General features: G+C 41.4%; 1 protein-coding gene across 1 annotated transcript; it reads left to right on the top strand.

The window, feature by feature from the left end:
- The first annotated feature begins 386 nt into the window (after positions 1 to 386).
- POLE2 (DNA polymerase epsilon 2, accessory subunit) lies at positions 387 to 20,847 on the top strand. The gene is made up of 19 exons (XM_085225907.1): positions 387 to 617; positions 1,939 to 2,039; positions 4,156 to 4,231; positions 6,059 to 6,136; positions 7,371 to 7,464; positions 9,081 to 9,155; positions 10,352 to 10,435; positions 10,883 to 10,939; positions 11,269 to 11,317; positions 12,370 to 12,442; positions 13,395 to 13,567; positions 16,158 to 16,247; positions 16,427 to 16,481; positions 17,446 to 17,505; positions 17,602 to 17,679; positions 18,097 to 18,205; positions 19,480 to 19,656; positions 19,847 to 19,914; positions 20,689 to 20,847. Exons 1-19 carry the CDS (start codon positions 550 to 552, stop codon positions 20,705 to 20,707), a joined length of 1,584 nt encoding a protein of 527 aa, XP_085082033.1. The 5' UTR covers positions 387 to 549; the 3' UTR covers positions 20,708 to 20,847.
- Positions 20,848 to 20,934: the final 87 nt, after the last annotated feature.

Genomic DNA, 20,934 nt, shown 5'->3' with positions numbered 1-20,934 from the left:
GCTGCTGTAACATGAAGTTGTGGTTGCATATCAATAAAAATCTTTTACAGTGAGGGTGGTGAGGAGCCCACTGGAATGGGCTGCCCAGGGAGGTGCTGGAGTCACCAACCCTGGAGGTGTTCAAGGATCATTTGGATTTCGTGTTGAGGGATATGGTTTAGTGAGAACTCTGAGTGACCTTGTCTTACACAAAATGTGGGGACAACTGACATTTGTGAACACGATGTTTGGATGGGACAGATATTATGTCAGAGCATAGGAAAACAGACCAGGATACTGTGTGCCCTTCCTGCTACAGAATTCACCGAGCAGTGGGTAAAGGCTTTACTAAAGGTGATGAGCAACAGACCGCCCAATTCCAGCACACTGCTAACAGCTGCGACCCAGGCCTGACGAAACTTAGACCTACGGATCCGAGAGAGAGTCAAGGAATCGAGCGCGGGAGCTGCGGTCGCACGCGGCATCCCGGCCGGCCGCGGCCTCCTCCCACCCCGGGGCCGGGCCGGGGCGGCGCGGCGGCGCGGCGCTGCTGGGCGCCAAGCGGCAGCCATGGAGCCGGAGCGGCTGCGGCGCCGCCTGGGCTCCGCGTTCCGGGCGCGCGGGCTGATGCTGCGGGCGTGAGTAGCGGGGCGCGGGGCGGGCGCGAAGGCGGCTGCAGGCCTAGGCCGGGCTCGGAGGCTCCTCTCGGGCTGCCCGAACGCCTCCTGCCCTGCCGTAGGCCTCTTCCGTCCACCTCCTCCCGTGGCTCGGGTCTAGGGAGCGCCGAAAGCTGCCTAAAAGCTCCCCTCCGTCCCCTCTCCGATGAGCTGCCGCGTTGTTAAGTCGATACTCGTATTTCGCCTTTGAAGATTCTGCATAATATTAGCTCTGCTTTGTATCTGATGTGAATAGATTGTGATTGTTTTGAGCGAGGTCCTGGCTATTTCATTAGGAGACCGAGCCCCGAGCCTGCTGTTAAACGGCAATGCGAAGGTCGGGCTGTTAACCGAGATGCCAGTTTGATTGTCTGGCAGATGATGGTAATAAGAAAATCGTTATCTTTAACTGCAAGAGTGTATTCTAAGGATGAGGGAAGAAGTGGATTTGTAATTCTCATTTTATTTAGAATGTGTGATACTGAGGGACGTGGCTTAATGGACACGGTGAGGATAAGTTGGGCTTGGGGATCTTAGAGGGCTTTTCCAACATTAAATGATTCTGTGATTCTGCAATGGCTCCAGTATCAGAGCTACTGATAAAGTGGAGTGAATCCTGCAGAAGGCTGTTGGGGCTAGCATGGGCTTGCAGTACCTGAGGGATGAGCCAGCTCTGCCTCAGCTCTTGGGATGGAAGATGCAGGTGATCTAGCTGTCCAAAAGGGACTTGTGGAGAGAAGGAGCCACAGCACAGACAAGGTGTTAGAGGCAGCAAAAAAAGGTCTGGTTTTAGTCTCCTTGGTTCAAAAGAGATATTGAAAAATTAGGGAGGGCCCTGTGGAAGACCACCAAGGTAATTACAAAGTTGGAGAATTTAGAGTTATAGAATTGTTTGAGTCGAAATGGACTTAAGGTCATCTGGTCCAATTCCCCTGCAATGAACAGGGACTCCAACAGCTCCATCAGGTGCTCAACTCCGTCCAGCCTGACCTTGGCATGTGGAAAAATGCAAAGGATTTGGGTTTGTTCAGCCTCAAGAAGGAAGGGCTCAGAGGAATCTAATTCCAGTCTTGTTTAAAAGTAATTAGGAAGAAGGAGGAGGGACTTCTCAACAACACACTGTGACAGGACAAGAGGCAGTGGGCACAAGTTTAAAAAAAAATAAATCAGTTCTAATAGTTTCTACTTTTTTAATCACAAGGCATTTAATGATTGTATGCACATCTGCCAAAACTGACACAGTTCATATGAAGTTTACTGAATATTAATTGCTTTTTGAGCTAACTTTCTTTGTTGACATTAGGGAAGCTGTAAAATATCTCACTGAAACTCTTCAGTCCCTCAATGAAGAAGAGTTTGAGGATGTAATTGACAGAATCATCGATGCTGTTGAAAAACAGCCTTGTAAGTAAACACTTTTTTCCTAAGCTTGCTAAGATTATCTTGCACTTACAGTGTTATTTAGACAGAGTTACTGACAACTTATGCACTACAGTGTCACTCTGGTCTAGGAGGTTGATCAAGATAGATGTATTTGTTGACATTTTGTTTTGTTAAATACTGAAGTTTGTAATGTCAGCAAAAGTCAGTGTCACTTTGTTGTTTGAAAAGTTGGCAAGTTGGTAGCTCCTGACTTTTGGATTCCAAGAGTAGTGAAATTCTTCACTGCCAGCTACTAAAAGCTCCTAGCTGAGTTTGCGTGGGCATCTTTGCATCTGAAACTGTCATCTAAAATGCGCAAATAAACCAAAGAAATAGCAAGAAGTTAGTTCACTTGTTATTCTGTAGCCCAGGTCCAGAGAAATATTAATGTTGTTGACAGCTGTAATTTTCAGAGCCTCACTGTATCTGTGAGAAGGGAACAGTTACCTCCCTTTGACCAGAGGTCACTGCATTTGCATTCAAGTGGAGAGGCAGGTACATGTGCTGCAATAATCCAGCACGTTTGCTTAAAGCAGCTATGGAAGGAGTTTAACATCTGAATGTTCTCTGAATGTTTGCTCAGGGCAGATGCTGACGTTCTGTTATGCTGACTGATCTTGTAGTAATGTTGGGCTGAAGGTGCTGCTAACAATTGGGGCACTACAGCAATGGATGAGCTGTACATCCTTGATGTATGAAAATGCGTCAGATATCATAAATGACTGAATCCAAAAATGAATCCAGAAAACTCCTGGAAAACCCTGTTTATGCATGAGACACTCTATGAGTTGAGCTGTTGCTGGTAGCATTCCCACAACTCCTGTAATTCTGAGCATGTCTGAAACTCTGTCATCCTGGCATCCTTTTCTTTGGGTACCATTTCCTGCTTAAACTGTCCTCAGGCACAGTGTCCCTAATTGTGGGCCACAAAACACAGGAGTTGTCACATCCTTACCTAAAGAACATGGCTGAAGGGGGTGGCACTGATGCCTAACATGCTCGTGTGTTTAATAATCTGAGCTCATGAGGAAACCTGACCAGTTTTTTTGGCTGAGGAGATTCAATCCCATATAAATGTTAGTTCAGGAAACATTCTCAGCTTTCCTATTTAAAGCAGGTTAAATAAAATGTGGACATTTGATTGCTTTATCTATAGAGTAGCAACAACAGAAGTTACAACTTTACGTTCTTACACTAGCCATTGGAAAACACAGCTGATCAGATAGGGAGCCAAAGCAGTTTGAAGAGCTGGTCCTCACCTAGTGTGAAGTCTGCTGGTACAAATTCACACGTGCACATTTTTGAGCAGTTCTAAATCAGTACAAGAAGCTCCAGGGCCAATGTAGTACCTGTGGTTGTTTTTGCTAACGCTGGTTTTTGTACAAGGTGGGATTTTGTGCTATAAATACCAGTGTTATCCAGCTAATGACTGTAAGTTGCTTGACGCCACAATTTGGATGTGCTGATATCCCCCGTGATTCCTGGTGGCTCACCTGGTGCCCCTCCTGCTCTTCAGCACTGTCTTACATGAGTTGTGATTTTGTTTCCTGAGTCAGCAACTCCAGCAGTCAGGCTTGGCAGCACTGACCAAATCCTTTTGTGAATCCATGCCTTGGTGTCCCTCTCAAATTCAACAACACGTTCATGTTTAGAAATGTTTTTGAATTTCAATTATCAGTTTAACATCTATGAAGGCAACAATGTGCCTGTCTCCAAGATTGTGCTAAACTGTTTGAATACTTATTTATGACAGCAATCTGTGCGATAATGTTCTGGAATAAAATTAACCTTCAGAATGTGAAAGTTCTCATCTAACACATTTGTAGTATATTTGGCAGCTTTGCATAAGCTATAATTGTCTTGCTGTCCATGTTTAGTGAATCAATGGTGGGCACAATATGAGCGTGGCTTAATTTTTTGCTTTCTACTGGTAAGAATACTAAGTGATCCATCCTGTGTGTTGTTACCTATTTGAAAATATGCTTTTTTGTGTAGTAGAGAAGGCTCAACCATTTCTTGTAAAGTGTATGAGACCTCCACGCTTTCTTACCACTCTCCAATATGCTGCACTTCTAACTCTTTGAAATTTTCTTTCCAGTGTCAACTAATATGATCGAACTGCCCACGGTGGAAGCAGCTGTCCAAGAATGTAGCCAAGCGTCAGATGAAACAATGTACAGTGACATTATTTCTTTTTATTTGATGTTTATGGGAGTTGGTATGCATTCCTTTATTTCTGATTGGGAAATAAATGTCAGGCGTTTCCAGCAGTGCTACACATGCCAGTAATTGCTTTGTGCTTTGTCTTCCTGATGCTGCCTTGGAAGGTTGGTAATGTTCCTTCTTAGAAAATTGGTTCTCATGGATAGTCCTCTGGGGGATTCTAAATATAATGCCGACATTCTGGAATTAAAATTACGTGGTTATGTGTTACAAGTGACACAGATTGAATATTAACCAATGAAATAAACCAATAGGGAACTTGTTACTTCTGTTCATTTCTTTATTTCCTTTTCTCCAGATGAAAATTATATGAGGCTGATTTTGTGACTTTCATAAGATAGCACTTGGAAAAGTTTTCCTTCAGGGTGCTGCTTTCTGCTTTTTTGTGTGTTTTTTTTTTTTGTCTAGCAGGGCTGTTATTTGGAAAACTGTGATTGATTTTCACTCTGTGATAACAAAGCAGAGAACAATTACTTGAGCTTCTGAGAGTTTTATTTGTGATTGTGATGAATGTGTTTTCTTCAGTGTTTGCCTTGTGTATTGACATCGTAATGCAAATCATGAAAATAAATGGTTTGTTAGGCATGTCAGATACTGTGATCCCACAGTTTCTCAGTGTGAAGCAAATTTACTTATTTTTGACTTTTCTCCTAGTCATTGGAACCTTTATAATGCTGGTGGTTTCAATGTGACTTTTTCTTATGTCACTTCATATATTTAAATGCTTTTTTTGCTCCTGCCAGGCTGAGGGAGCTGGGCTTGTTCAGCCTGGAGAAGAGAAGGCTAATGGCAGCCTTTCAGTACCTAAAGGGAGCCTGCAGACAGGAGGGGAATCAGCTCTTGGAAAGGGGAGATAACAGCAGGACAAGGGGAAATGGTTTAAAGTTGAGGGAGGGCAGATTTCAGTTGGATGTGAGGGGGAAGTTGTTTGCTGTGAGAGTGGTGAGGTGCTGGAAGAGCTGCCCAGAGAGGCTGTGGATGCCCCGTCCATCCCTGGAGGTGTTCAAGGCCAGGTTGGATGGGGCCCTGGGCAGCCTGGGCTGCTGTGAGATGTGGAGGTTGGTGGCCCTGCCTGTGGTTTGGGGGGGGTTGGAGCTTCGTGATCCTTGAGGTCCCTTCCAACCCGGGCCATTCTGTGATTCTGTGATTCTGTGACTGCACAGGTTCTCAGTGCAGAGGCCTGAAAGGAATACTTCACAGGTCACTCATGCCTCTCAAACTTTTAAATTACAGTGCAGGAAGCTTGGGGATAAAGTTTTGTATGAAATACAAATGAAGTCCAAGACACCATTATCTGATAGGCAGTGATTGTTGTCCTGTGCTTGTAAACCACAGCGAGGGTTCATGGAAAAATTTTTATCTATTCTAATCAATTTGATGCTCTTAGTGTAAGAGAGTAATGGAGATATCAAAGAGAACAGTACCAGTACATGTGATAGGAGCTATCAACTCAGTAAATGATTTGAAGATTTGTGTAAGTTTATACCTATTCACATAAAGCATGCCAAGACTGTTCTGTTCTCAAAAAAGTTACCAGAGGATAATAATAGAAATAACACAGAGATACATCTTTTTCCAAGTGAAGTTCCTTTTGTTTTTTAATTAGAAGGTGCTTCAGTAGCCAGTGGGTAGAGTGGAGCAGGAGATACAGTGGTAACACAGGGTAATAGAGAACGAAACAAACAGACTTCTCTTTAAAATGTTTGTTTAATTATTTTCTCTCCTTGTTGTTTGTTAGTTCCACCTCAGTTAACGCTGTAAATAAATTCTCATTTCAGAGAAAATGTTTTCAACATTATTGGAGCCTTTGATATTCCACGCTACATTTACAGTTCAGAAAGAAAGAGATTTCTACCGTAAGTCGTGCATATTTTAAGCTTCAGCTGCTCCTTGTTTTAAGAGATAGCCTGTATTTCTGTATGTCTAAGAAGTCTCTGTTCTGTTCTTTCCCTCTTGGGTTCACTCATCTCAAGCTCATGTGAGAAAGTAAGATAATTTTGTTTCTCAAAGCCTGACTGACTCTACAGAGGCTATGATAAATGCTGGCTCATTAATAAATGTGCCACTGGGTTTCTCCCCACTTTGTAGGATGGAGCTGAAATGGCCATCTCTGTCTTCTGTGACAGTGTATTCTGTGCTGCCTGTGATCCGACTAGCTCTGAAACTCAAGTATTTATCACACAATGTGCCAGCTGTGTTAATGCCATTTAAGGAATACAAGAGACAGTAAGGCTAAGGGCATACATCACTAAAAATGTAATGATTACATTTTTGCTTTCTGTATTTGGCTCTTGGATTTTTTTTCCAGTAAATTTGGTGTCTCTGTTGTCTGTATTTATTTCCTAGACTGTAGCTTGCAATGTCCTGTAGCTGTGGGGCATTTCTAAAGAGAGCTATAGTATGTTTAAAAAAGAAAAAAATGGAGCAAGCGGTGATCCTCCAGGATGGAAAAAGAAAGAAGTTGTTGGAGGAATTGGTTACAAATGTTCTGCTAGAACATTTACATTCACTGAAGAATTTACATTAACAGCAAGCAGCCCAGACTGCTGAGCCCAATAGAGGCTGTACTTTTACAAAGCTGCAGGTGTTGTTAGCTGAGAAATTGATAGTTATGTTTGTTGTGAGGCATTACAATGACCTTCATGTAATGTCATTTTCTAGTCTTGGTTCATGAATCTGCCAGTCAGCAACAACATTCTGTGTGTCTGCAGGAGGAGGTTAATTCCAGTGCCATCTAGCTTTTTAGGCTATCAGAAGCAGAGAACCCCATGAAGATGTTCTGCTCATCAAAGGGAAGAAACTGTACTTGTTCACGGTCACTTATTAGGCATAACTGCTTTTAAAGAATGGACTTCTGCAAAGTCCTGTTCATGTGGAAATACAGGTCTTGAGATCTGTGATGTAGAGGAAAATTAAATTGATGTAGCTTTCAAAAACAGAAACACGGGGGCCCTAGCAGAAATCTTACTCATTGCCTAAATATATTATGCAGTAGCACTATAGCTTTTGCAGACACCTTTTAGATCAATAAGTAATTTCTGTGTGTAGAATGTACCTTTTTTAATCTTGATTTTGTTGAACTTCTTGCAGTCTGTCAATGACCAACTTTCCTGTACCAAATTTATTTGGAACTGCCAGAGATAAAGCAGAGTTGTTTCGTGAACGTTACTCCATCTTACAACAGGTCAGAAACGGTTTTGCTTTGTTTAACAAAACACATAAACAAAATGCTTTTTCTTTTTTGCTGCTAAATACAGGTATAGTCTTCTCAACTGACACCGTGCAGCGTGATGGATGCATGTGTTTGAGCATTTTAGCATCATGTCATAAGAGCAGGCTTTCTATTGTATGTGTGTCTTCCTCCTGTCTCTCCTGTGTTTGATAGCCTGTCATTGTACCTAGTGCTTGTTGAGATAATACAAACCTGAAACCCTGGGAAGCTCTCATTCAGCCTCTTCTTGAAGCATTGATATTTGCTTCTGCCTTATTTCAGTTATTCATTTTCCAGTTATCAGAATGCTCAGCAGGAGCCAGCCACGCTTTGTCATCTCATGGTGGCAGTTGTGCCCTGTTCCCTGTTGTGAGCAGCTCCTGAGCAGAGTTCCCCAGCAGACTGGCTTTGCACTGCTGTGGTGTTGGCAGCCACAGGTATTGACAGCATCTCTAGGTGGTGGTGACCCTGCACAGTCTTGTGCACTCAGCTCAGAGTCAGCCTATGGGCTCATCTCTGAGCAGGACCTCAACTCAGTTCTTTCCTTCCATCCACTCTCCCCACACATTGAAGTGTAACCGTGCTGTGCTTTGCCCCGCCATCTGGCATGAGCAGTATGAGGTCAGGGAGTGAATGGCTGACATGATGACTTGTTAATTGTTTGTGAGGTGTCTGCTCTAAGAGATGCACAACACAGATCATCCCATGTGCTACCAGGTTCTGTGCAGAACCATTATACCTCTGCGCAGCCCCAACCCCAGTGAACCACCAGGAGGCAGGCAGTGAGCCCGGCTTTTTGCTGTGCCACCCCACCGTGACTAGCTTGATCTTTGGCCCAGGGTTACATATCCCAGGCACCAGCAACTCCATCTTCCAAAGAGTGCTGCTGCTGGGAGTGTATATACTGCAGTTTGGGAGCCTCTAACCTGGAAGCCAGTTAACCACTAGGTAAAGATTTAGTCCATACAAACAATATGTTAAGTTTACTTCTTTGTGACCTCCAGAAGAGTGAATGTTCAGGTTGCTAGTGAAAGCTGCTAGAATTAATTCCTGCATGTGGTACATGGGCTGGTAGCAATGAGTTTGTTCCAAGGAGAGGTATTTAGACTGCATGAAAAGCACTGAAAGAAGTGAAAATTTCTACAGTGTATTTTCTACATGCTCTGCACTTTAGTTTTACTGTAGCTTGTCCCTGTTTGTAAAAAAAGACCTCAAACACGAAACAACAAAAAAAAGTATTTGCTTTTAATAGGCCTGCCCTGAAGAGAGAACCTGCCCTCTTCTACATAGCCAGCATTTCATACAGTTTCCCTTGCTGTCTCACTGCTTTCCTCCAGGTAGTCAGAAATACATTACACATGCAGTTACTTCTTGGGCTTAGTTTTATAGTCCAATGTGAATCTATTTCTTAGAAGCAAATTATTGTCCACTGACCTGGTTGTGCAAAAACATGTCAAATGTTGCTGGATAAAATAGAGTGAGAGAACTTCACAAACTATTTTGTATGGTAGTTGTAATGAACTGACTTTTTGACAGCACTCTTTTTTTTTTTTTTTTAAACTATATTACTTCAATTTTGGTTTCTGCAGAGGACTCACAGACATGAGCTGTTTACACCTGCAGCAGTCGTCGTTCATCCTGATGACAGTAGGAGCAAATTCCAGGTAAAAAGTCTTTATTTCTTGCAAAGGGAACTGTTCTTGGTGTTGTGCTTTAATGCACAGTGACACCTTATTTTTCCATCTAATATGGGTGATCAATGGAAATGAGGTTTTTTCTATCATTTTTAGTTTGTGTGTCAAAATGGCAGTTATGTGCCTTACATCAGCATGATGACCAAGCTGCTTATAAAACAGCTATGAAGTGCATGAGAAATGCAGCTTCCCAAGGTGGAAATACATTAACTGCTCAGCTTTACACTTTTTTTCCCTTTAACTTGAGAATATTTTTCTTCTTTCTTTTATTAGCACCAGGTTCACAAACCTTTGGTTCAATAAGTTCACAACCTGAGTTTGTTCTGTTTCCATCTCAGTTTTCTCATATTAAATGCTCTTCTGATGTGATGTAATTATTACATATTTAAAAGAAAAAATGTATGCATGTGTCTCTTGGTACCAAACAGGTTTTGTTTTGAACAGCTTGCCTGTTTCTGCTTGTTGAGAGCATGCCATCTTTTAGGAAAAAAAACAAGTGACCTTAGCTGAGTTGAGCTTGCATCTCCACGCAGGCTTTGTAGGCATCTTTCTCTCTTGACAGCTTCCTGTTCTCCTGTCAACAGTGCCAAGAGCATCTATTGTTTATGCTGATGTTCCAGGAGGATTGTCTCCCTTAACTGCATCTTGGCAGACCAAAATGAGTTTGTCCAGAGAACGCAGACAGCCTGCTGTGTGCTATCACTGATGTTACTCGGGAGTATTCTGTCATCCATCTAAGGCTCCTCAGCAAAAATAATTAGTGTTTTAGCCTGGGCGGAGATTCAGATCTGCCCTGTGGTTCAGATCGGATCCTGCTGAAGATCCAATTACTAAAATTGACATTCATATGCAAGAGCAGAAATTGCCACTTGTTCTTTTCAGTTTTAATGCTTTTGTAAGCAAAAGAACAACAACAAATATTTACTTGCTAAGCACTTCTTTGTGCTGGCAGCCATTATTGGAAATATTTCCCTCAAGTCTGCTACATTTGACATTCATAAATGTGTCCCTGATTTTCTAATGAGCCTGAATTCTGTCCTAGCTTGTTTGTGTATTTATGCAAGAATATTTGTATATGCTGTCCGATACTTTGTCTTGCTTGCTTCAGAAAAGCTATTTTGGAGACCTGGAGTTAATCTGACATGATTCTTTGCCTTTGGTTCCAGCTTAAAACAGTAGAAACACTGCTGGGCAATACAGTGAAAGTGGGGGAAGTGATTGTCCTTGGGATGATAACTCAGCTTAAGGAGGTAAGTTGCTGTTTACTGTGGATTGTCTAGATCACCATTCATTCAGCACTAGAATATATTAGGAAATGAGAAGGCTCAATCAGCACCTTGTCCTCCTGTGTAAGCTGGTGACAGAACTGCCATCGGTGTCCATGGTGCAAGACTCATTCCTTAAAAAGAAGTCTACATTTTCTGGGTGTGCTCCTTACTGAAATGCTGGGGCCTCCAATCACTGTGTTGCACTAGCACTGCATTGGCCTGTGACTAAGGGGAGGAATACACTAATGGAGTGCCTGAGGGAAGGTGCTAACATAAACTACATTGCTTTCAGTTCCACATTTGTGCTCCAAGCATATAATATAACACTTCACTAAACTGTTTATAAATGCTGACTGGTAAATGTTTGTGATTAAAGCATTTACATGTCTGGATATCCTTTGCTTCATTAATTAATCCTGTTTTTTTTAGGGGAAGTATTTCCTAGAAGACCCTACAGGAGTTGTCCAGCTAGACCTTAGTCAAGCAATATCCTTTATTTATGATCTAAGAGTTGAGTAAATTTCCTGTAGGTCTGAGGATGCTCAATTTGAATAACAAATCCATATTGACCATTAAGAGTTATGTATAGAGAGCTGCAAGTTGCAGCTCCATCTTTTTCTTTCTTTTACAAGTTTCATGGTTGCTGGAGCTCAGTGCCCTTTTGAAGGACAAGGATAGTATCCCTGCTAGTGGAAATAGAGTGTGTTCCTGTTCCTGTGCTGTTTGTATTAAGCTGGCTGAAAAGTAAACTTTGGCTACAGAATCAGTGTAAGAGTCCTGATCTAAGAAAAATATATTTCTTAACCTTTCTTCACCAGTTCCACAGTGGTTTATATACCGAATCATGCTTCGTTTTGGCAGAAGGTAAAGCAGACTTCTTTTTTTTTAACTTGGAATGAATTATTCTGCAGGTGGCTTTTGCTGCAGTTAGGCATTTGCCAAATGTGGCTAAAAAGAGAAGTCTGATCTTGGTGAGGCTTGACCATGAGCTGGGCTTGTGACTGAGAATTTTGGCCCTAAGTCTTTCGTGTTATTTCAAGCTCTTGAGGCAGAACTCCATGACACTCTATGCTTTTCAGTGATGTCAGTGAGGTGAGAGAAGCCACAACAGTGTTGGGAGTTGGCCTTAGTTAGACTGTATACAGCATGCTTGGAGAAGATATGACCAGAAGAAGAATGTGGACTAGAATAACTGAACAGCCTGGTCTGGTGGTTGGGGACCCTGCACTCAGCAGGAGGGTTGGAACTAGATGACCATTGTGGTTCTTCTCAACCCAGGCCATTCTATGATTCGATGACTCTGTGAATAAAAAGAAAATACTGCTTTGTGTTGTCAAAGCCTCAGTTTTTCAGAGGCTTCTCATTAAGACGGTGTGTAGTTTTGGAGCCTTAGATGTGCAGTGATGGACATTGCTGTTTGTGGGACATTGCTCTGTGCATTCTGTTAATGTGTTTTATGTTTAAAATTTATGAAATATGCTAAGTAGAAGAGAAGCACAAGTGGGGATTGAGTACCACTCTGTCACTTCTTTTAAGAGATGACAGTTCTCAAGAAAGGGTGCAGTTTGATGCAGACCCTTCAGGGGCAGAGCCAGTGAAAATGATTGTTGTTTCCCTATATTCTTACTCAGTTGGATTGAGAAGATGATGTGGCTGTATGGGAATTCTATGCAGTAAATCCATTCAAAGAAATGGTCGAGGCCTAAAATAGTTGGTGTCTTGTACAGCCCGTTTTTCAGCCATATAGTTCCCTGCTGCTGTTCACTGCTGAGCAGTGCAGGGACTGGTGCTGTCACAAGAGAGGGATTGATGGAGGCTGGGACTGAGCAGCACAGCTGCCAACTGTCTGACTAATGTCTAGGGTATGATGCTGTTACAAAAACTAAAGGTTATTTTGTTGTTCAAAAATGTCTTAGGTTGGTATGAAGATGAAGTTTTTCATGTGAATGCTTTCGGATTTCCGCCTACTGAGCCGTCTGCTACCACTAGGTATAAAACTGACTTTCAGCAGCCTCACTCTGACTTTGTATTTTGTTGTAGGTTTCCAAGTAAGCTCATTATCATTTTATAATTTTTGTGACATTGAAGTATGCTATTATTTTCCCTCCCCAGATATTTCAAAATAAATACTTTCTTCTCCTGTGAAGAAGGGTTGAAGGAAATGGGATTGTTTAGCTTGGAGAAGAGAAGGCTCTGGGGAGACCTCATTGTGGCCTTCAGTGCTTGAAGGGAGTGGATAAATGGGGGGGTTTGTGAGGGTGGATGGTGATAGGACAAGGGGAATGGTTTTAAACTGAGACAGGGGAGGTTTGGGTTGGATATGAGAAGGAAGTTTTTCACTCAGAGGGTGGTGAGGCACTGGAACAGGTTGCCCAAGGAGGCTGTGGATGCCCCATCCCTGCAGGCATCCAAGGCCAGGCTGGATGTGGCTCTGGGCAGCCTGGGCTGCTGGTTGGTGACCTGCACACAGCAGGGGGTTGGGACTGGGTGAGCATCGTGCTCCTTTGCAACCCAGGCCATTCTGTGATTCTGTGAAATACGATTTTAAGGAGGCAGTTCTGAGACTTGCATGTTCTGCATGTTAATGACCACTGAGATCTAACCACTTCTGAACTGCAAAACTAAATAACTATTACATAGGAATAAGGAGCTCCATGTTGCTCAGGGAATGAATGAGGGAGGGAACCCTGGGTACACATTACCCTGAGATAATCTATGAAATTATGGCAGGGCAGTGCCCATGCTTTATATCTAAGTGACTGCTATTTATTTTCCTTGATTTCTCCATCAGCTACTAAATTATAAAGGATATGATTTGAGCTACCTTTCATAATAATTCATAATAATAATAATTAATAATTATGACTCAGGTGAGTCATAATCAAAACTAGTAATTATTTGAGAAGAGAACAGAAGTGACATGAATATTTTAATAATGTAGAGCCTTCTATGGGAATATAAACTTCTTTGGAGGTCCTTCCTCAAATTCAGTAAAGGCTTCTGCAAAGCTGAAGCAGCTGGAGGATGAAAATGAGGATGCCATGTTTGTATTTCTTTCCGATGTGTGGCTGGACCAAGCTGAAGTACTAGAAAAGCTGCATACAATGTTTTCAGGTAGGTGGTGGCTGTTTTGATTCTGAGCTTTGTTTTAGAGAATTTTTACCATCTCCCTTGATCCTTAGCAGCATTGCTGATGGCACTGGTAAGTGTGACAAGACACACAGCTAGAAGGTCCAATGCTGTGGCTGTGTCCCTTCCCTGCTGTGGGCTGAGAGCTCTGGCCTTGTGGTGAGCCCACACAGGGAATATCCCATGGGAAACCTGTGTTGGAGAGCTGTAAGCTGATGCAGCTTTCTCTACTTGCATCCTGTGGTTGCTCACGTGAGCATCACTGTCCATGCAGTATGGCTGGCAGCACAGCTGCTCTGCCCAGGGGTGCTAACTGTGATCTGAATGTGCTTTTCTGTGAAACAGTGAGTTTTGTACCTTTTTCAAAGGTATGCATTTAAATGAAAAGGTTGGGCAACGATTTTCAAGAGTCCTTTTACTGTGTTTATTGTGTATTTTGAGTGAATTTCAGTTTTGAGAAAGTACCAATAAGCCCAGCTGCTGGCAATATTTTACAGAACCCTCTGAACCCCAGTCTCAATAAAGCCAGCGAGGTCTTGCTGCAGTTTAACGATAGCTATTTGCATTTCGTGTTTGCTGTTCTATTTCTTCTGAATCTTTCACTAACAGATTTATAAATTGGATTGTATTATATTTTTGTGAGCTGTCACTTGGTTTTCATAAATCTTTTAGCACCAATATTGTTTTAGACAGTAGCCATTTTATGTGTTTTGACAGGAAAGTTCATAAAAAGTCATCCTAGCCTTAGTTTAAAGAAAACTTTTTACTCCATCAGAAGAGATGTGGCTGGCAGGGACAGGGAGGTGATTGTCCCTCTCTACTCTGCCCTTGTGAGGCCCCATCTGTGTCCAGGTGTGGAGCCCCCAGCACAAGAAGGACAGGGAGGTGTTGGAGAGGGTCCAGAGGAGCCACAAAGATGATCAGGGGGCTGCAGCACCTCCCCTACAAAGACAGGATGAGGGAGCTGGGCTTGTTCAGCCTGGAGAAGAGAAGGCTGTGGGGTGACCTCATTGCAGCCTTCAGTACCTAAAGGGAGCCTACAGACAGGAGGGGAATCAACTCTTGGAAAGGGGAGATAACAGCAGGACAAGGGGAAATGGTTTGAAGTTGAGGGAGGGCAGATTTCAGTTGGATGTGAGGGGGAAGTTGTTTGCTGTGAGAGTGGTGAGGTGCTGGAACAGCTGCCCAGAGAGGCTGTGGATGCCCCGTCCATCCCTGGAGGTGTTCAAGGCCAGGTTGGATGGGGCCCTGGGCAGCCTGGGCTGCTGTGAGATGTGGAGGTTGGTGGCCCTGCCTGTGGTTTGGGGGGGGTTGGAGCTTCGTGATCCTTGAGGTCCCTTCCAACCCTGGCCATTCTGTCATTCTTGTCTCTCTTGAACACTTTCTGTTTTTTTTACCAATGGAAAATGTCAGTTATTCTCAAAATATGGGCTGTTTCTTCCACGCATCATTACATTAGTAATGATGGCAACATTTGGATAACAAGCATCTGTGAGATCTGTGAATTGCTTCTTTGTATTCCAGAACAGTTTTGGAACAGCTTGTCCTGTCTGCCTTAGGTAGAATGGAGGTGTGAGAGGGCAGCTGCTTTAAAAAACAAGCAGTATAAAATTAAGGGTGCCAAACTGCTATTCACTTAAGGAAAATTGAACGCATTGTCATAATATCTACTGAAAAGTTAAGTAGTTAACTATGAAGTTAGGAAACCAGTTCTGTATCTTGATGAGAGTTGGCAAGATTCTTGATCCAAACCAAGCCTGAGCTAAAACTGCAAATGCTGAAGCAATAAAGGGCCTTTGGTCAGGGAGGTTAATATACTAAGCTGGAAGAGATGCATATATTGTGTTTACTACTTTCAGACTTTTATTTTATAGCCAAGTGGTAAAGCTCCTAATTGTATACTAAAAGTAATAGCAGAGAGGAATAGCAAGGAAGAAATACTGCTGAGCCATTTCCCTGCCATAAGCAATTCTATCCTGTTTACCCCCGCTGGTTTGTAACATAGTGAAGGAAATGCAAGTCTGGTGCTGCAGGCCAGGGAGCTGGAGTGTGAGCTGGAACATGAAACAAATACCTGAGTAGATGTTTTATTTTTGTTTTAGAGGTGGCAAATGGGTTTATTTTTTTAGTCATTGCTGAAAAGCAATGTGTGATTAGTGCTACTGTGAGGGTTCATCAGATCCTTAAAATGCTCGTGCAGTGCTGTTGCTTTATAATGCTAAAAAATGAGTTAAATATTAGGAGAGCTTTTGAATTGAATAATGCATGTAGATTAATAATAATCCATTGCTACTTACTTGCTATTTTTCTTTTCAAGGAAAGAATGTATTATTATTATAGGTTTTAGTTGTATAATTATGGGACTGGGTCAGTGATTAGTTGTATACACACAAACAATGTTGTTGGAACTGTAAATAATTAAAGCCTGTGTCTAGAAAATAGTTAGGGGTATTAATAGAAGCAGAGCTTGAAGTGCTGTTTTGGTTTTTGTTTTTCATGAAATGGACTGGAGGCTGAATGATGAAAGATCTTGAGGTGGATGGATGTTACACTCACATGTGCTTTGTTTTCCCAGGTTATTCCTCTGCTCCTCCAACCTGCTTTTTCTTTTGTGGAAATTTCTCATCTGCACCATATGGAAAAAACCAAATTCAGTCTCTGAAAGGTGTGGAATTCTTTGCAGTCAATCCTGAGCATTAAATTAAAACAGATGGTAAAACTATTTAAGAAGGCAGAAAAGAAGTGCAGTGTTTTTGCTGTGCTGAAGTGTACAAGTGATCTGTGTCATGTGTGTTTTTGTTCTAACCAAGTGCTGCTTCATACATACTTTTTTTCTGGCTCTAGGTTCCTTGAAGGCTCTTGCAGATATCATATGTGAATATCCCAGCATTCATAAAAGGTATACAGTGAAGTGCTGTGGGGGTGGCAGGGGGAATGTGCTTGTTTTGGAAAATTTTGCTTTAATTACTTAAGAAACAAACAGATAGCACATTTTCCCATTTTTGTGAGCCAGCTGTAATCAGGTTACAGGCCTGTAAGATTGTTTGGGGATCTGTGTAAGGCATTGATTCTGGCTACAGCAGTTTGGTCATGGAAGCTGCCCGTTGAGTCAGCAAAGGTGAGCCTGCCCTTCTTGGGAGCATTTCCCAGATGGATTAAGCATGGTCCACAGTTCTCCAGAAGCTCTATTTGAGTGAGGCTTTTTTCCTCTGGAATTCCTTTGCATTCAGGAGGGATCTGACAATGCAGTACTGCTTAATAAACTGATGTCCAGGTCTTGATGCTGCTAGCAGCAGCTGCAGGCTTTCTGTACCAACCCTGAGAAATGTCATCTGAAACACTGCTTGCCCAGAGTTTCTTGTTTCTGCCTTCCTGTTCTTGCCTGCATGGTTCTCCACAGCTGTTAGTTTGAGAGTCGAGCAAAACAACACCATCTTGAAGAGGGATGGATCCTTTATCTGTTTTTTTTCTCGTATCCCTATTCAGTGGAAGCTCCAGAACTAAATACTTTCTACAGATGTTTGAATATACAAAGGAAAGAAAAACAGGGAGACAGCCAGGCTTATCCTTTCTGGCTTCTCACCTTTGAGTTCCTAACAGTAGCCATGAAGCAGAGCTAGTTCCTAGGGTAGGCTCCCAGAGCAGTCATTTCTTAAATATGAGTTCTTCCACTTCAATGCAGGATAGATATGAGCCTTATGACTCAGTTGTGATTAAAGTTGTTCATAAGGCCTGAAGGAACTGTCTCTCTGCCATGGAATATGTTACTTGTGTTCATCTGTGAAATTGTGGTAGTACATAACCGATGGTAAGATACTTCTAGGATTATTTTATGTGAAAGCAATGTGTTTAACTTATTGCAGTAGTCGATTTGTGTTTGTTCCTGGCCCTGAAGATCCTGGTCCTGGCTCTGTTTTACCACGGTCAGTTTGCTTCACTTGTTACATTTTGAAAATTTGAATTAAATAGTTAAAGAAAGTAAGAAATTTGTTTGATACACATGTTGCTGCTTATTTTAGACCTCCTCTGGCTGAAAACATCACTCAGGAATTCAGGCAGCTGGTACCATTTTCAGTTTTCACCACAAATCCTTGCAGGTAACAGTCTAACTTACTGAGAGTTTTCATGTTGTTTTTTTTTTCTTCTTTTTTTTTAACTGAGCAACTAGTTTATGTGCAGATGTAGTGGTCTTAACATTTTTAAATGAGGAGAATTCCTCACATTAATTGTAACTAATTTAAAATACATTAATATAGAAGTAAGTTAGTGATGACGCATCTTGTACAAAATGGTTTGGAAGTACTGCTAGAAGCTTAACTCAGTATAAAAAAAAAACTTAAAAACATCTTTTTTCTGAATCTGGAGGGAGAGAAACAAAGATGAGAAGGTATTGTTTTAATTGAAATGCGTGTTTTCATTTTGCTGTATTAGAGTAAAATTAACTTTATAATACATCTTTCCATCTGCTAGCATTTCATTGTAATTCATTTAATTTCATTGATGTTTTCATTTAGGATTCAATATTGCACACAAGAAATAATTATCTTCCGTGAAGATTTGGTAAACAAAATGTGCAGAAACTGCGTCCGCTTCCCTAGCAGCAGCATGGACATTCCCAATCACGTGAGTTGTGTTCAGCACTTCTTGTTAAGTTCTTGACTACTATTTTTTTTTTTTTTTTGATCAGCAAACCTACATTTGGGCTGCCTCTGACCTGCAGAGGTACATGTTTACTTCTTAGAGTAACCAGGTTTCTTGAAAGAGTTGTGAGGAGGGATCTATGCATGTAGTAGTATTGCTTGCATTTATTTCTTGATAGCAGATAACTGAAACCAGGATGCTTGTTGATGACATCAAGTCGTTCTGACTGTCCTATTGCAGTTGTCCTGGAACTCAGAACTTCCTAGCAGCTGGCTGTTGGTGTGTATGCACCAGCAATGAACGTTGTACCACTAAACATTGATTCCTAAGGGCAAAGCTTAATACAAGTTACCTTTCTAAGATTTGATCAATTAACCAGTGACATTTGCAGTAAAGCAGCACGTCACTTTTTCAAAAGGTCACCTGCTTCATCTGCCTTTTCATTTGAAGTCTTAATCCTGCTTTTGATACATAGACATAGCACTCTGATTCTAGTTAATGAGTGCACGGCAGTTGATGAGACTTACTGATATAAGTGAATGAGAATGATCTAGACAATACTGGCTCATTGCTGTGATGGATGGAGTCTGTTTCTATTTATTTTATAGGTTTTTTTTTGTTTGTTTGTTTTTAATTTGTTTGACTTGGAAACTTCCTGTTAACTCTTCCTTCTCTCCATCACAGCAATGCTCAGATTCTTTGTGTGCAGAGAGAACCCTGTTGTGGATACTGACGCACCTGTTCTCAATGTGCATTTTTGCATACATGTGTGTATGCTATAAACCTTGATTTACTCATACAGGGATTCCTGAATTCTGCCAGATGAAAATGGGAATTACAAGGGGAGCAGTTACTCAGCAGGTATCACTTAGGAATCAAAAACACAAATTCAAAGTAAAGACTGTAAAGTGTGGGTCTTGTGGTTAACTGGTATTGCAAGAAAAGCCCTGAGGAATAAAAGAAAGAACCAAAGGCTAAACACATACAGAAAATCTATGGCAGTGTTGGTACCTTTTGGTCTGGAGAAACAGATGAGCAGATTTTGCAGTTTGTGTATTAAAAAATAAAACAAAACAAATCAGCAGCTAGCTGTTGTAGTGAAATCACTGCTTTGCTATAGAAAGCCCCACTAACCAGAGGGAGCAAGATGCATGAAAAATATTTCCAGATTCAAAACTTCTCTATAGGCAGGACATTTGTAGGAATGAGACTGACTTATAGAATATGGTTCAGAACTCTCTGTGTTTATCTTGCAGTTTGTAAAGACCATATTATCACAAGGACACCTGACACCACTTCCACTGTATGTCAGCCCTGTGTACTGGGCCTACGACTACGCCCTGAGGGTCTATCCTGTGCCAGATATGCTCGTCATTGCGGATAAATACGACCCCTTCACTGTCACCAACACTGACTGTCTTTGCATAAATCCTGTAAGATTTCCTCACACTTTACAGAATAAGACTTGTACAAACAACCTTGAATTCATAAATAGCTTTATTAAAATAGCAGGAAAATTAATGATGGGTCAGTTGCCAAAGGGAATGCAGTTACATATGGGTGTGTCTCTTACCATCTGTACAGCGTTGTGCTTACACATTTGTGGTGTATTTTTCTTCACAGGGTTCTTTTCCAAGGAGTGGGTTTTCTTTCAAGGTATTCTACCCCTCCAACAAGACAGTTGAAGACAGGTAAATATATTCATTTTATTTGCTGACTTTCTAGTTATCAGGAGGAATACAGAAAAGCAATTATATAAACAGAACGAATGTTCTAGCAGTTAATGCAGCAGTGTAAGAAATTCAGAAGCCTAGACCTAAAATAAGACATTCAGAAGTTATGGTCAGGAAACAGTGATGAGAAATGTGATCCAAAAGTAAATGGAAACATAGATTATAGTATTCAAATGATTTTCAGTAACTGAGACCCAGCTGGGAAACAGGTTTGTTTCTGAACATTATACTTGTTGCATGGGTTAATCACACTTAGAAATGATTTTTGGTTCATTTTGTGATCATAATCAAACTCAAAAGCCACTTTTATGCTCTGATTTCATGTATTTTACATGTGTGCTTATTCATTCTTACTGTGGTCTTTCAACAGCTGGAAAAAAACAAACCAGTTGCAAAACCAGAAAAACACAAAACGAAACAGTATCAAAATATTTACAACTGCGCTAAAAATTTCCATCTCTTTGAAATAACAGTGGTAGAACCAAATAGGAAAATTGCTATTTGTCTTGTCTGCCTCTGATTCAATTTCATGTCTTGTTGCAGCAACTTTTTGACATCTACATAAGAGATAATAGATCTGTGTAATCTTTACTTGAATACAGAAATAATCGTACCAGGAGATGTTTTAGGTCTTTAGATAGATCAAAACATTATGAAGTCTTTCAAAGATCATAGAATAGAGTAATGTGACATTTCTTTTGACTAAACCTTTCTTTTGTTTGGTATTTTCAGCAAGCTTCAGGGTCTCTGACTTTCTACAAGACCAAGCCTTTGTGAGGCCAACTGCAGCACTCGTTTAGATGGATTGATTTTATGATGTTTTGCAGGCTGTTCATAATAAATGTCAAAGCCAAGCTTATTTTGTACAAAAATAAACTTTTTACACAAAAATATGCTGCGTTTAGATAAAATTAATTTCCACAGCACAAGAAAAGAAGGCACCTGGAAGAAGCAAGGGCATGTATAGGAAATAGATAT

This window comes from Meleagris gallopavo, chromosome 5, assembly GCF_905368555.1.
Source record: "Meleagris gallopavo chromosome 5, MGAL_WU_HG_1.1, whole genome shotgun sequence".
NCBI lineage: Eukaryota > Metazoa > Chordata > Aves > Galliformes > Phasianidae > Meleagris > Meleagris gallopavo.
The sequence above is the reverse complement of the archived record's forward strand: the minus strand, read 5'-3'. Positions and strand labels throughout refer to the sequence as shown.